This window comes from Hyla sarda, chromosome 1 (assembly GCF_029499605.1).
Source record: "Hyla sarda isolate aHylSar1 chromosome 1, aHylSar1.hap1, whole genome shotgun sequence".
In the NCBI taxonomy this organism is placed as follows: Eukaryota; Metazoa; Chordata; class Amphibia; order Anura; family Hylidae; genus Hyla; species Hyla sarda.
In genome coordinates, this window is record NC_079189.1 from 608,400,819 (window position 1) to 608,415,516 (window position 14,698).

The window sequence follows — 14,698 nt, forward strand, 5'->3', positions numbered from 1 at the left end:
GTGTCCATACATCTTCTTATCCACATAGACACCTACAGTCACCGTCCTCTGACATATACACTATAATACATGTATATACTATAATACTATAATACATGTATATACTATAATACTATAATACATGTATATACTATAATACTATAATACATGTATATACTATAATACTATAATACATGTATATACTATAATACTATAATACATGTATATACTATAATACATGTATATACTATAATACTATAATACATGTATATACTATAATACTATAATACATGTATATACTATAATACTATAATACATGTATATACTATAATACATGTATATACTATAATACTATAATACCTGTATATACTATAATACTATAATACCTGTATATACTATAATACTATAATACATGTATATACTATAATACTATAATACATATATATACTATAATACTATAATACATGTATATACTATAATACATGTATATACTATAATACTATAATACATGTATATACTATAATACTATAATACATGTATATACTATAATACTATAATACATGTATATACTATAATACTATAATACATGTATATACTATAATACAGACATTTAGTGTATTTTGTCCTGTTATGGTCGGTGTCCATACATCTTCTTATCCACATAGACACCTACAGTCACCGTCCTCTGACATATACACTATAATACATGTATATACTATAATACTATAATACATGTATATACTATAATACTATAATACATGTATATACTATAATACTATAATACATGTATATACTATAATACTATAATACATGTATATACTATAATACTATAATACATGTATATACTATACTATAATACAGGTATATACTATAATACTATAATACATGTATATACTATAATACTATAATACATGTATATACTATAATACTATAATACATGTATATACTATAATACTATAATACATGTATATACTGTAATACTATAATACATGTATATACTGTAATACTATAATACATGTATATACTATAATACTATAATACATGTATATACTATAATACTATAATACATGTATATACTATAATACTATAATACATGTATATACTATAATACTATAATACATGTATATACTATAATACATGTATATACTATAATACTATAATACATGTATATACTATAATACTATAATACATGTATACACTATAATACTATAATACATGTATATACTATAATACTATAATACATGTATATACTATAATACTATAATGCATGTATATACTATAATACTATAATACATGTATATACTATAATACAGACATTTAGTGTATTTTGTCCTGTTATTGTCGGTGTCCATACATCTTCTTATCCACATAGACACCTACAGTCACCGTCCTCTGACATCATTTATCTCTACACTGAGCAGATGAGCTGAGAGCAGCAGCCCCTGATCATGTGACTGATCACCTGACTGTGACATCATCGCAGGTCCTGTTAGTACACTTCCTATAAGCACAGAGCTCCTGTATTGCTTTTGGGTGAAGGTATGAGTATTTATGTGTATGTATAGATTTATATGTGTGTGTAGATATATATATACATGTGTGTGTATATATATTAGGGCTGCACGCTGGCGCTTCATACGCGATTGGTCCCGGCTGCTCTAATCTTCTAGGACCTGTGGCTAATGGTGGTCATCACTGATCAGGCTGATGTCTGGCATTAACCCTTAAAATGCTGAAATTAAAATTGATAGCATTGTCCAAAATGCTAAATATCAAGTGCTGGTAGCTAAGTGGAACTGATCGGGACACCTATGGGAAAATCATGGGGTCCCAATCAGCACCCAGCGTTCGGTTAGAATGCTGGGTGTGGGTGTCGGATTAGTGACGACATGGCCATGCCCCTTATTGACATCACGCCACACCCCCTCAATTAAAGTCTAAAGTGGCGGCTGTTACACCCCCTCCCATTGATTTGCATTGAGAAGCATGTTGTGACACTACGAGGGGCACGGCAGTGACGTCACGACCCTGCCGCCCATTCCAAGCGTTCAGAACAAAATGTTCCAAATGCTAGATCAGTAGAGTACTCCTTTAAAGCAGTGATCTGATTGGTTGTTATGGGCAACTGCAATACTTCTCATTTACACAGTTTTGACAAACTGCTACCCCCTAGTAGTAGAATACAAACTAACCTTATAAACCTATAAGCTGGGCAGCATTGTAATCATATGGACCTAGCATTATGGCTATTAGAAATATTAGAAAGTGAGGAGGAAAAAACGAACAGTCCCCCAATCCCCCCCCCCCCCCCCCCCCCCCAAAAAAAAAAAAAAAAGGAAATTCACTTTATGGTGCAGCGCATGGGAGGGAGCAACACAAGTGTGCAGACTATACCAAGCAAATGAAATGCAGAGGGGAATAAAGCTCATTTCTCTCCATTTCATATCCCATCCCCTATATTATATGTTTAGTCAATGAACATGAAATATGGGAAATGGTCATGAAATGGAGGAGTTTTCACCATTTGATCATTACATCACAATCTTGACCTCCATAATCACAATCACACACTTTTCCCAAATGGTGCAACACCAGGACTCCAGGAACAACCTGTGAAGATCTAGTGAACTCCAGGCCCAAGAGGCTTAAGGCAGTGCTGGAAAATAATGGTGTCTACACAAAATATTATGGATACTTTGGGCCCAATTTTCACATTTACACTTAGGGGTGCACTCAAGGGTGTTGCCAAGGATTAGAAATTAAAGGGGTATTCCAGGAAAAAAACTTTTTTATATATATCAACTGGCTCCAGGAAGTTAAACAGATTTGTAAATTACTTCTATTAAAAAAATCTTAATCCTTTCAGTACTTATGAGCTTCTGAAGTTAAGGTTGTTCTTTTCTGTCTAAGTGCTCTCTGATGACACCTGTCTCGGGAAACGCCCAGTTTAGAAGAGGTTTGCTATGGGGATTTGCTTCGGCGTTTCCCGAGACAGGTGTCATCAGAGAGGACTTAGACAGAAAAGAACAACCTTAACTTCAGAAGCTCTTAAGTACTGAAAGGATTAAGATTTTTTAATAGAAGTAATTTACAAATCTGTTTAACTTTCTGGAACCAGTTGATATATGAAAAAAAGTTTTTTTCCTGGCTAACCCCTTTAATGGCTGTGTTGAATTTTCTTTGAAGAAACACAACATTAATCCCTGTTATACAGACTGTGCACTCACTACTTTACATTGGAGCAGAGGTCATGGGAGATACTATATATATAATGGGAGGGGTGGAATCGCGTATGGGAGATACTATATATATATATATTATGAGAGGTGGACTCACTTATGGGAGACAATATATAAGTTCATGGCTACAGGAAAGACGTGAGACAATCAACCTAAATGTTAAAGGATTGCCTTAACCCCTTAAGGACAGTGGACGTAAATGTACGTCCTGATTCACTGGGACTTAGGGCCGGAATTCCTATACTTTCTGCCTCTGGCATTATCTGAAAGTAAATGGGAAAATTAAAATGAGATAATGCATCTGCGGCACTGTTTTCCACCCCTTCAGGCCAAAGCCCGGCAAACCACTGGTTATTGTGATGGCCACGAACCCCATAGATGCAGACTCATCTGAAAATACCGCAGGGGAACTAACATTGACCTCTGAGAAGAAAAGAGAAACTTCACTCCAGTGTGCTAAAAAGGTATCACACATTGCCACATCGGCCATGTGTGATACCTTCCTAGATCCGTACGAATGAACTAATCGTATGAAATACTTTGTCTTTACATAGTTGAATGTGCTGACAACAAAATCCCACAAAAATGATCAATGGAAATCAAATTTATCAGCCCATGGAGGTCTGGATATGGAGTCACACTCAAAATCAAAGTGGAAAACCCCACTACAGGCTGATCCAACTTTATGTAATGTCCTTAAAACAAGTCACAAGCGTGTGTGGCCTCCACGTGCCCGTATGACCTCCCTACAACGCCTGGGCATGTTCCTGATGAGGCCAACTCCTGGACAGTCTGTGGTGGATGGAGCGAGACATGATGTCCCAGATGTGCTCAATCGGATTCAGGTCTGGGGAAAGGACAGCCCAGTCCATAGCATCAATGCCTTCCTCTTGCAGGAACTGCTGACATACTCCAACCACATGAGGTCTAGCATTGTCTTGCATTAGGAGGAACCCAGGGCCAACCGCACCAGCATATGGTCTCACAAGGGGTCTAAGGATCTCATCTCAGTACCTAATGGAGAAATACCACCCCACACCATTACTGACCCACCGCCAAACCGGTCATGCTGGAGGATGTTGCAGGCAGCAGAACTTTCTCCACGGCATCTCCAGACTCTGTCACATGTGCTCAGTGTGAACCTGCTTTCATCTGTGAAGAGCACAGGGCACCAGTGTCGAATTCGCCAATCTTGGTGTTCTCTGGCAAATGCCAAACGTCCTGCACGGTGTTGGGCTGTAAGCACAACCCCCACCTGTGGACATCGGGCCCTCATATCACCCTCATGGAGTCTGTTTCTGACCATTTGAGTGGACACATGCACATTTGTGGCACAAAGGCAGAGGTAGCGGTCCTGCTGCTGGGTTGTTGTTCTCCTACGGCCTCCTCCACGTCTCCTGATGTACTGGCCTGTCTCCTGGTAGCGCCTCCATGCTCTGGACACTACGCTGATAGACACAGCAAACCTTCTTGCCACAGCTCGCATTGATGTGCCATCCTGGAGGAGCAGCACTACCTGAGCCACTTGTGTGGGTTGTAGACTCTGTTTCATGCTACCACTAGAGTGAAAGCACTGCCAGCATTCAAAAGTGACCAAAACATCAGTCAGGAAGCATAGGAACTGAGAAGCTGTCTCTAGTAACCACCTGCAGAACCACTCCTTTATTGGGGGTGTCTTACTAATTGCCTATAACACCCCAAACATTTCTTATTTGGTCTCCTCTACTATCTTTTCGTCATGGAGACATCAAAAGTGCCTTATTTGGTAGTTTACACCTCAATTCTTATTTCACCCGCTGTAAAAAAGAAGGCTTAGGGGTGACCTAATAACTATGTATAAATATATTAGGGGGCCGTACAGAGATCTCTCCCATGATCTATTTATACCCAGGACTGTATCTATAACAAGGGGGCATCCTCTACGTCTAGAGGAAAGAAGGTTTCTACACCAGCACAGACGGGGGTTCTTTACTGTAAGAGCAGTGAGACTGTGGAATTCTCTCCCGGAGGAGGTGGTCATGGGGAACTCGGTAAAAGAGATTAAAAGGGGTCTGGATGCATTTTTGGAGAATAATAACATTGCCGGTTATGTATACTAGATTTATAGGGACAGAAGGTTGATCCAGGGATTTATTCTGATGCCATATTGGAGTCGGGAAGGAATTTTTACCTCTAGTATGAGGGTTTTTTGCCTTCCTCTGGATCAACTCAGTAGGGACTCATTAGGGATATAGGTTGAACTTGATGGACTCTGGTCTTTTTTCAACCTTATGAACTATGTTGCTATTTTAAATGGGGCTCACATAACTCCTCCTGTCATTTTTGGTAGTAATGATAATAAATTATCTTTGCTGTTCATGTAAAACATTCCATGTGACTTCTCCTACTGTCTGATGATGTTTACAATATTTTTTATCTTATGAATCAGGAAGAAGACATGAACAATATCAATGCTCCGGAGACAGATGTGAGGGGTGATGAAACGTATAAGGAAGACATTCCTTCAGGGAAAGATCTGATCTATATTTATGCTACAAACATAAAGGAAGACAAAGAAGAGACAGATGTGAGCAGTGATGAGCAGTATAAGGATATTCCTACAGGGAAAGATATGATCTATATTAATGCTACAGACGTAAAAGAAGAAGAAGAAGAGACAGATGTGAGCGGTGATGAGCAGTATAAGGAGGACATTCCTACAGGGAAAGATCTGATCGATATTAATGCTACAGACATAAAGGAAGAAGAAGAGACAGATGTGAGCAGTGATGAGAAGTATAAGGAGGACATTCCTACAGGTAACCACCCAGGTGAGTAGTAACCACAAAATTTAGAGAATATGCTGCTCCTGCTTTCTCTATAGGATCAGGATATATAGTAGTTATACACCTCCCCTACAGCTCTATCTGTATACTGCAGCTATCTCTATGGATCAGGATATATATTATTTATACACCTCCCGCAGCTCTTCTTGTATTCTACTCCTATCTCTATGGGACCAGGATATATATTAGATATACACCCCCCACCCCTCCGGCTCTATCTATATACTGCTGCTACCTCTGTGGGATGAGGGTAAATTGTAGTTATACACCTCCCCTCCAGATTTTGTAAAATTATGGCCAAAAGGCAGAAAATTTTAATGTATAAATGCAGGACAATTACAGCGTGTGAGCACAGATTAAAGACTTCATAAAACATCTCAGTTGTAATTATAGATCAAACCACTACTATATATCCTGATCCCATAGAGATAGTAGCAGTATACAGATAGAGCTGGAAGGACTTGTATAACTATTATATACCATTATCCCATAGAGATAGAGCTGGAGGAGAAGGCAGTATACAGATAGAGCTAGAGGTGAGGTGTATAACTACTATATATCCTGGTGCCAGATAGTTATAAAAATGTGTAAATTACTTCTATTTAACCCCTTCTCGCAAATGGACGTTTATGAACTTCCATTTTTCCTGTGACTTACCGCAAATGGACGTTCATAAACGTCCAATACATATTCTATCACCATGTCTGTTGGCATGGGGATAGAAACATCATTGCAGCTGTTCTGAATAGCTGACCGTTGACACTATGCAGTTGGGGACCAATCAGAATGGTCCCCTGCTGCTGATCGTTGGCATTAGTCAGTCAGTTTGTGACTGACTAATGACAAGGACTTGCGGGGTTCCGGGCTGATCGGGTCTCTGGTGACCCGATAGCCCGGAAAATAGGGATGATCGGAGCTGTCAGAGACAGCCCCGATCATCCTGAGGGATAGAAGCGAGGCTGCCACCTCGCTCCAATCCCCTGCAATTGGTCGTTAGGACAAACTGATCAATGGCAGGAGGGGTGCTGGGATTTTTTTTAATAGAAGTCATTTACAAATCTGTTTAACTTTCCGGAGCCAGTTGATATATAAAAAAAGTTTTTGCCTGGAATACCCCTTTAAATGCGCATGGCGCTCTCTCACTTCGGAGCCCTGTTGTATTTCAAGGAAACAGTTTAGGGCCACATCTGGGGTATCTCCGCACTCGGGAAAAATTGCCCAACAAATTTATGAAAAGGTAAAGTTGGGGTCTACACCAGCATGTTATTGTAAAAAAAGAATAATTTTTTTACACTAACATGCTGGTGTTGCCCCATACTTTTCATTTTCACAAGAGTTAAAAGTAAAAAAATACCCCACATGTGGGCGTAAAATGTTCTGTGGGCGCACAACAAGGCTCAGGAGTGAGAGCGCACTAAATTATCAATTAGCACAGGGGTGGCTGATTTTACAGCGGTTCTGACATAAACGCAAATACCCACATGTGACCCCATTTTGGAAACTACACCCCTCACGGAATGTAACAAGGGGTATAGTGAGCCTTAACACCCCACAGGTGTTTGACAATTTTTTGTTAAATTTGGATGGGAAAAAAATGCTGGTGTTACCCAAAATTTTTCATTTTCACAAGGGAAAATAGGAAAAAGCCCATCAAATTGTGTAACCCCATTTCTTCTGAGTAAGAACATACCCCATATGTGGATGTAAAGTGCTATTGGGCTTTTGGAGAGAAAATTTGTCCGGAATCCAAGGCCACGTGTGTTTACAAAGCCCCCATAGCGCCAGAACAATGGACCCCCCCACATGTGACCCCATTTTGGAAATTACACTTCTCATGTAATGTAATAATGGGTACAGTGAGCATTTACGCCCCACAGGTGTCTGACAGATTTTACGCCCCACAGGTGCCCGCCCGGTAGTTTCCAAAATGTGGTCACATGTGGGGGGTCCACTATTCTTGCACCACAGGGGGCTTTGTAAATGCACATCGCCCCCGACATCCATTCCAAACAAATTCTCTCTCCAAAAGCCCAATGGCGCTCCTTCTCTTCTGAGCATTGTAGTTCGCCAGCAGAGACATCCACACATGGGGTATTTCCATACTAAGAAGAGATGGTGTTACAAATTTTGGGGGGCATTTTCTCCTATTACCCCTTGTAAAAATTTAAAATTTACGGTAAAAAACAGCATTTTAGTGAATTTTTTTTTTCCATCTACACATGCGAATTTATTGAAAAGTCGTCAAACACCTGTGGGGTGTTAAGGTTCACTGTACCCCTTGTTATGTTCCTTGAGGTGTGTAGTTTCCAAAATAGTATGCCATGTTTTTTTCTTTTTTGTTTTTGCTCTTCTGGCACCATAGAGGCTCCCTAAATGCGACATGCCCCCCAAAACCCATTTCAGCAAAATTTGCTTTCCAAAAGCCAAATGTGACATTGTAGTGCGCCCGCAGAGAAGAAATGGGGTTACAATTTGGGGGGCAAAAAAATAATAATTTACACATCCAACTTTAACGAAAAGTCGTCAAACACCTGTGGGATCTTAAGGCTCACTATACCCCTTGTTAGGTTCCTTGAGGGGTTTAATTTCCAAAATAGTGTGCCATGTGTTTGTTTGTTTATTTTTTTTTTGCTGTTCTGGCACCATAGAGGCTTCCTAAATGTGACATGCCCCCAAAAACCATTTCAGCAAAATACACTCTCCAAAATCCCATTGCCGCTTCTTCCCTTCTGAGCCCTCTGAGCACTTTTACATCCACATATGAGGTATTTCCTTACTCGGGAGACATTGGGTTACAAATTTTGGGGGGATTTCAAACTTTCTGAATGCCATTTTGAATACTTTGAGGGGTGCAGGTTTATAATGGGGTCATTTATGGGGTATTTCTTACAGAAAGGCCCCTCAAATCCACTTAACTGGTTCCTGAAAAATTAAGATTTTGAATTTTTTGCAAAAATTTTGAAAATTGCAGCTATACTTTGAAGCCCTCTAATGTCTTCAAAAAGTAAAAACATGTCAACTTTATGATGCTAACATAAAGTAGACATATTGTATTTGTGAATTAATTTATAATTTGTTTGGAATGTCTATTTCCCTTACAAGCAGAAAGTTTCAAATTTAGAAAAATTGTAAATTTTCAAAATTTTCATGAAATTTTCGAATTTTTCACCAAGAAAAGTTCACCACAGGAAGTTCTTTTTGAACTTCCTGTCTGACCACAGTACTCTCTGCTGACACCTCTGTCCATGTCAGGAACTGTCCAGGGCAGGAGCAAATCCCCATAGCAAGCAGTACTGGAAGGATTGGGATTTTTTAATATAAGTAGTTTACAAATCTGTTTAACTTTCTGGTACCAGTTGATTTAAAAGAAAATGTTTTCCCTTTTGGGGTTAAAGCACTTTTTTTTGTTGTTGTAATAAAACATGAAAATGATACAAATTGGGTATTGTTGTAATCATTCCAACATGGTGAATAAAGAGAACATCTTAATTTTGCCACACAGTGAATGACATACATTTTTTTTCCATTATGCAGTATATTTCATGGTAAAACGATAGGTGTAATTAAAAAGTACAAGTGGTCCCACAAAAAACAAATCCTTATATGGCCCTGTAGATGGGAAGAGAAGAGTTATGTCTTATAAAAAGAGATGATGAAAAAGGAAATTATAAAAATTGAAAATTCCTAGGTGGTTAAGGTAATTACTCAAAAATATCTGTGTTATTCTCAGCAGATGACTGTACCAGGAGATCAGAGGAGAATCTTATATCTTCAGATTATAAAGCAGATGATGATATCACACAAGATACATATGAAGAACATTCCATTATCCCAGATACACCCTCAGCCCTTCACAGCCAAGATCTCTCATCTCATCCTGTTATACAAGTCCGACCTAAAGATTCATCTCAGTCTGTTAAGCAAAATGAGGAGAAACCATTTTCATGTCCAGAATGTGGGAAGTGTTTTACGCGAAAATACTCTCTTGTTAAACATCAAAGAACTCACACAGGAGAAAAGCCATTTTCATGTCCAGAATGTGGGAAATGTTTTACCGAAAAATCATCTCTTGCTTATCACCAAAGAACTCACACAGGAGAGAGGCCATTTTCATGTCCAGAATGTGGGAAATGTTTTATCGACAAATCAGCTCTTTCATATCATCAAAAAACTCACACAGGAGAGAAGCCACATTCATGTCCGGAATGTGGGAAATGTTTTCCTGATAAATCATCTCTTGTGATTCATCAACGAATTCACACAGGAGAAAAGCCATATTTATGTTTAGAATGTGGAAAAAGTTTTGCTCAGAAATCGTCTCTTGTTAAACATCAAAGAATTCACACAGGAGAGAAGCCATTTTCATGTACAGAATGTGGAAAATATTTTACTCATAAGTTATCTCTTGTTATACATCAAAGAAATCACAGGGGAGAGAGGCCATTTTTATGTCCAGAATGTGGAAAATGTTATAACAATAAATCACAGCTCGTTCAACATCAAAAAAGTCACACAGGAGAAAAATGTGAAAAATGTGGAAAATGTTTTACTCTAAAATCAGTTCTTGTTGAACATCAAAAAATTCACAAAGTAAGGAAGCCATTTTCATGTTCAGAATGTGGAAAATGTTTTACTCGGAAATCAATTCTTGTTCAACATCAAAGAACTCACACAGGAGAGAAGCCATTTTCATGTTCAGAATGTGGAAGATGTTTTACCCATGAATCACATCTTGTTAAACATAAAGAAACACACACAAGAGAAATGCCATTTTCATGTTTAGAATGTGGAAAATATTGTATATCTAAAGCACATCTTGCCACACATCAACGAACTCACACAGGGGAGAAACCATTTTCATGTTCAGAGTGTGGGAAATGTTTTACATCTAAATCAATTCTTGTCAAACATCAAAGAACTCACACAGGAGAGAAGCCATTTTCATGTTCTGAATGTTGTAAACATTTTACTCAGAAATCAATACTTATCAGACATCTAAAAATTCACACAGGAGAGAAGCCCTTTTCTTGTTCAGAATGTGGAAAACCTTTTACTCAGAAATCAGATCTTGTTAAACATGAAATGACTCACACAGGAGAGAAGCCATTTTCATGTTCAGAATGTGGGAAAAGTTTTACTGAGAAATCACATCTTATCAGACATACAAGAATTCACACAGGAGAGAATTAAATGATACAGATAAGACATCTATATATCATCCATGTACATAGGATATCTGACATTTATACATATATCATATTCTGCATCTCCAAACTTGTTCCCAATTGTTAATAAAAGTTTTCTTTTAGAACGTAGTCACCGATCCAGCGATGTCATCACTATAGTTTACATGGTAGGAAAAGAGTGTGATATATGGTTGTGATATTCACTGCTCCTCATGGAGAAGACCCAACAGGCATAATCCATGGGGAGCTGCTACTGGAGACCCAAACACCTCACAGAGAAGGGACTTATTCCAGTGATGAAGAATTCCAGGACATGACCAGATTAGAGACACAAAATCACTTCTATCTTCTGGCTTCTAGGACATTATTCTGATGGAAGAACTTTACACATTATAAAAAGTCCTATAGGTGTTGGGGAACATTTATAGACAATTGTTGGCCCCGGCTGTCATGGCGTACCATAGGCCCCCTGCCTCCATATTACACAGGTCTGATGGGGGAACAGGGTAAGGAAGGGTTAATGTTTATGGTTATAACAATAACTGTACAAGGATACATAAGAAGTAAGGAATATATGAGGATAAGGCTATGTTCACACGGCAATGTCCGCACAAGCGCTGTGAGGACTTTGCCCCTGAATGTGGAGCGCATGCATAATATACCGGCACTGCGACCGCTCGGGAATTTCATGTGGAGTCTGCCGAAAAAATAGACATGTCTGTCCTCTCTGTGGACTCCAGAATTAAAATTTCTGTGCCGGATGTTTCTGGTGCGGAAATTCTGCTATGTGAACAGTGCAGCAGTATCTTATTGAATTAAATGGGACTCCGCTGCTGCGGAATCTCTCTGCGGAAATTCTGCTGTATGAACATAGCCTAAGGCAAGTTTTCCAATGGATTTTTTCCTGCATTAATTTGGGGGGGGGGGGGGGGGGTCAGGAAAACTGCTACTGTATTTTCCTGCATTTTTGCGTTTTTTTCTCCTGAAAAGTTTTTCCTATTCCTGTGTCCATCCTTTTTTTTTAAACTCTCTAGTAAAAATGCCAGAAAAACAACACTAATACAATACCCACATTGCATTTTTAATAGTGTTTTTTCTAACCCATAGACTTCTATGGAAGAGAAACGTCAAGAGCTAAGTAAAACAAAACGCCATAGTCTCAACATGTTGTATTTTTGAAAAACTACCCAAATATGATCAAAAACTGCAAAGAGGACAATGGCTGGTTTTGCCCAAGAAAAACTCTGAAACTTAGCTTAATAGCTTACAGTGTACATATGGGGATTGGTTGGACGAGGCTTTTCCTCAGTGTGTACAGAGCCCTGCTTGTCTTCAGTGTACAAAGCCCTCCTTGTCCTCAGTGTACAGAGCCCTGCTTGTCTTCAGTGTACAAAGCCATGCTTGACCTCGGTGTACAGAGACCTCCTTGTCCTCAGTGTACAGAGCCCTGCTTGTCCTCAGTGTACAGAGCCCTGCTTGTCCTCAGTGTACAATGCCCCGCTTGTCTTCAGTGTACAGAGCCCTGCTTGTCTTCAGTGTACAGAGCCCTCCTTGTCCTCAGTGCACAGAGCCCTGCTTGTACGCGGTGTACATAGCCCTGCTTGCCCTCAGTGTACTCAGCCCTGCTTGTCCTCAGTGTTCAGAGCCCCGCTTGTCCTCAGTGTACAGAGCCCCGCTTGTCCTCAGTGTACAGAGCCCCGCTTGTCCTCAGTATACAGAGCCCCGCTTGTCCTCAGTGTACAGAGCCCCGCTTGTCCTCAGTGTACAGAGCCCCGCTTGTCCTCAGTGTACAGAGCCCCACTTGTCCTCAGTGTACAGAGCCCCGCTTGTCCTCAGTGTACAGAGCCCCGCTTGTCCTCAGTGTACAGAGCCCCGCTTGTCCTCAGCGTACAGAGCCCTGGGGGGGGGGGGGGGGAGAAGCAGAACAGCGCTCACGGGTCACATGAGTTGGGGGGGAGGGGGGAGAGAAATACTGTTATATACCATGGAACCGCCATAAGTAACAAAAATACCGTGATACACATTTTTGGTACTGCCCAGCTCTATGCTGACAATATTAAACAATAAAGAAATCCCCCGCAATCTCCTACACATCGTTTCACTCTCCTCCTGCACGGAGCGGGGTCGACAAGCGTCATCCAAATATCTCTATGAGAGAGCTGGAGATACCCGAGTATAGCGCTCCTGTATCTCTGGCTATTCCATAGAGATACATGGAGGACACATGCCGGCCCTTTGAATAACAATAAGATGCCGTTCTAAAAACTTTGGTGAAGGGTAGGATAGGATTTATAAAAAAAAAAAAAAAAAAGTTTGTTTGACTCAATACAAGTGAGTGTGGGTATTAAAAACGTCTATTTCTGGTCTACAGAGAGCCTCAATAGGGGTGTAGAACACTTTGCCTTACCCTAACATGCATAGGGAGTATGCTATATTAGTGAAATAATACTGTTATTCAGTATGACATGCAGATTACAGGCATCACTATTAGAATCACTGCCGCAGAGCAGCACAATGACAGAGCCTGGAATCAGTATGAGGAGATCATATAATGGCTGAATGACACAGTGTAGAGGTGGTGGCAGAATGGGGAGAACATATAGTGGCTGAATTACACAGTGTGAAGCATGAGGAGACCATATAGCCTCAATAGTGTACAGCACTTTGTCTTGTCCTAACACGCATATGGAGTGTGCTGTGTTAGTGAAATAATGCTGTTATTCAGTATGACATGCAGATTACAGGCATCGCTATTAGAATCATTGCCACAGAGCATCTGGATGTGGCAGCAGGGAGACCATATGGCATCAAAATTTAAGAGAATAAAGAGAATTTTAAGGAAATTTTTATTTTATTTGAATTTATTGAAATTTTATGAGTATCCATTCTGGTGAGCATTGAGCTGGCTTTCCTCCGCCAGACGAGATACCACCTGTTCCAGACCCTGCCTCTCAGCACCCCCCTGAGTGCAAATGTTTAATTTAATCAGTTAAGGTTCGTTGTTACCGCTCTATCGATTTTTTAATTTTTTATTTAAAATGTGATAATAAAAATGTTATTACAAAAGAACAAATCCAACAAGGAATCACATGGCGGCATAATGACAGAGCCTAGAGGTGGCAGCATCATGAGAAGACCATAATCTGGCAGAATAACACAGTCTACAATTGGCGGCAGCAAGAGGAGACCATATAGTGGCTGAATGACACAGTGTGGAGGTGTTTACAGCATGAGGAGATCATATAGTGGCTGAATGACACAGCGTGAAGGTGTTGGCAGCATGAGGAGACCATATAGTGGCTTAACGACACAGCCTTGAGTTGGTGGCAGCATCAGGAGACAATAGGGCTTCACAATCCCTAAGATTAAAAGATGAATTTTCAAATTTATATTGAAGATTTTTGGTAGCAAATGCTACCTTAAAAATGTTTAAGTCATGTACAAGCAGCATGAGGAGACCATATAGTGG

General features: G+C 39.7%; 1 protein-coding gene across 1 annotated transcript in view; it reads left to right on the forward strand.

Moving 5' to 3' along the window:
* Positions 1–1,457: 1,457 nt before the first annotated feature.
* Positions 1,458–14,698, forward strand: part of LOC130299968 (oocyte zinc finger protein XlCOF7.1-like) — a 78,768-nt gene continuing 65,527 nt past the window's right edge. The window contains exons 1-3 of the mRNA XM_056551512.1: positions 1,458–1,518; positions 5,647–6,028; positions 9,774–11,219. Of these exons, the coding sequence (XP_056407487.1) occupies positions 5,656–6,028; positions 9,774–11,219 (1,819 nt within the window). The 5' untranslated portion in view covers positions 1,458–1,518; positions 5,647–5,655. The remainder of the gene's footprint in view (positions 1,519–5,646; positions 6,029–9,773; positions 11,220–14,698) is intronic.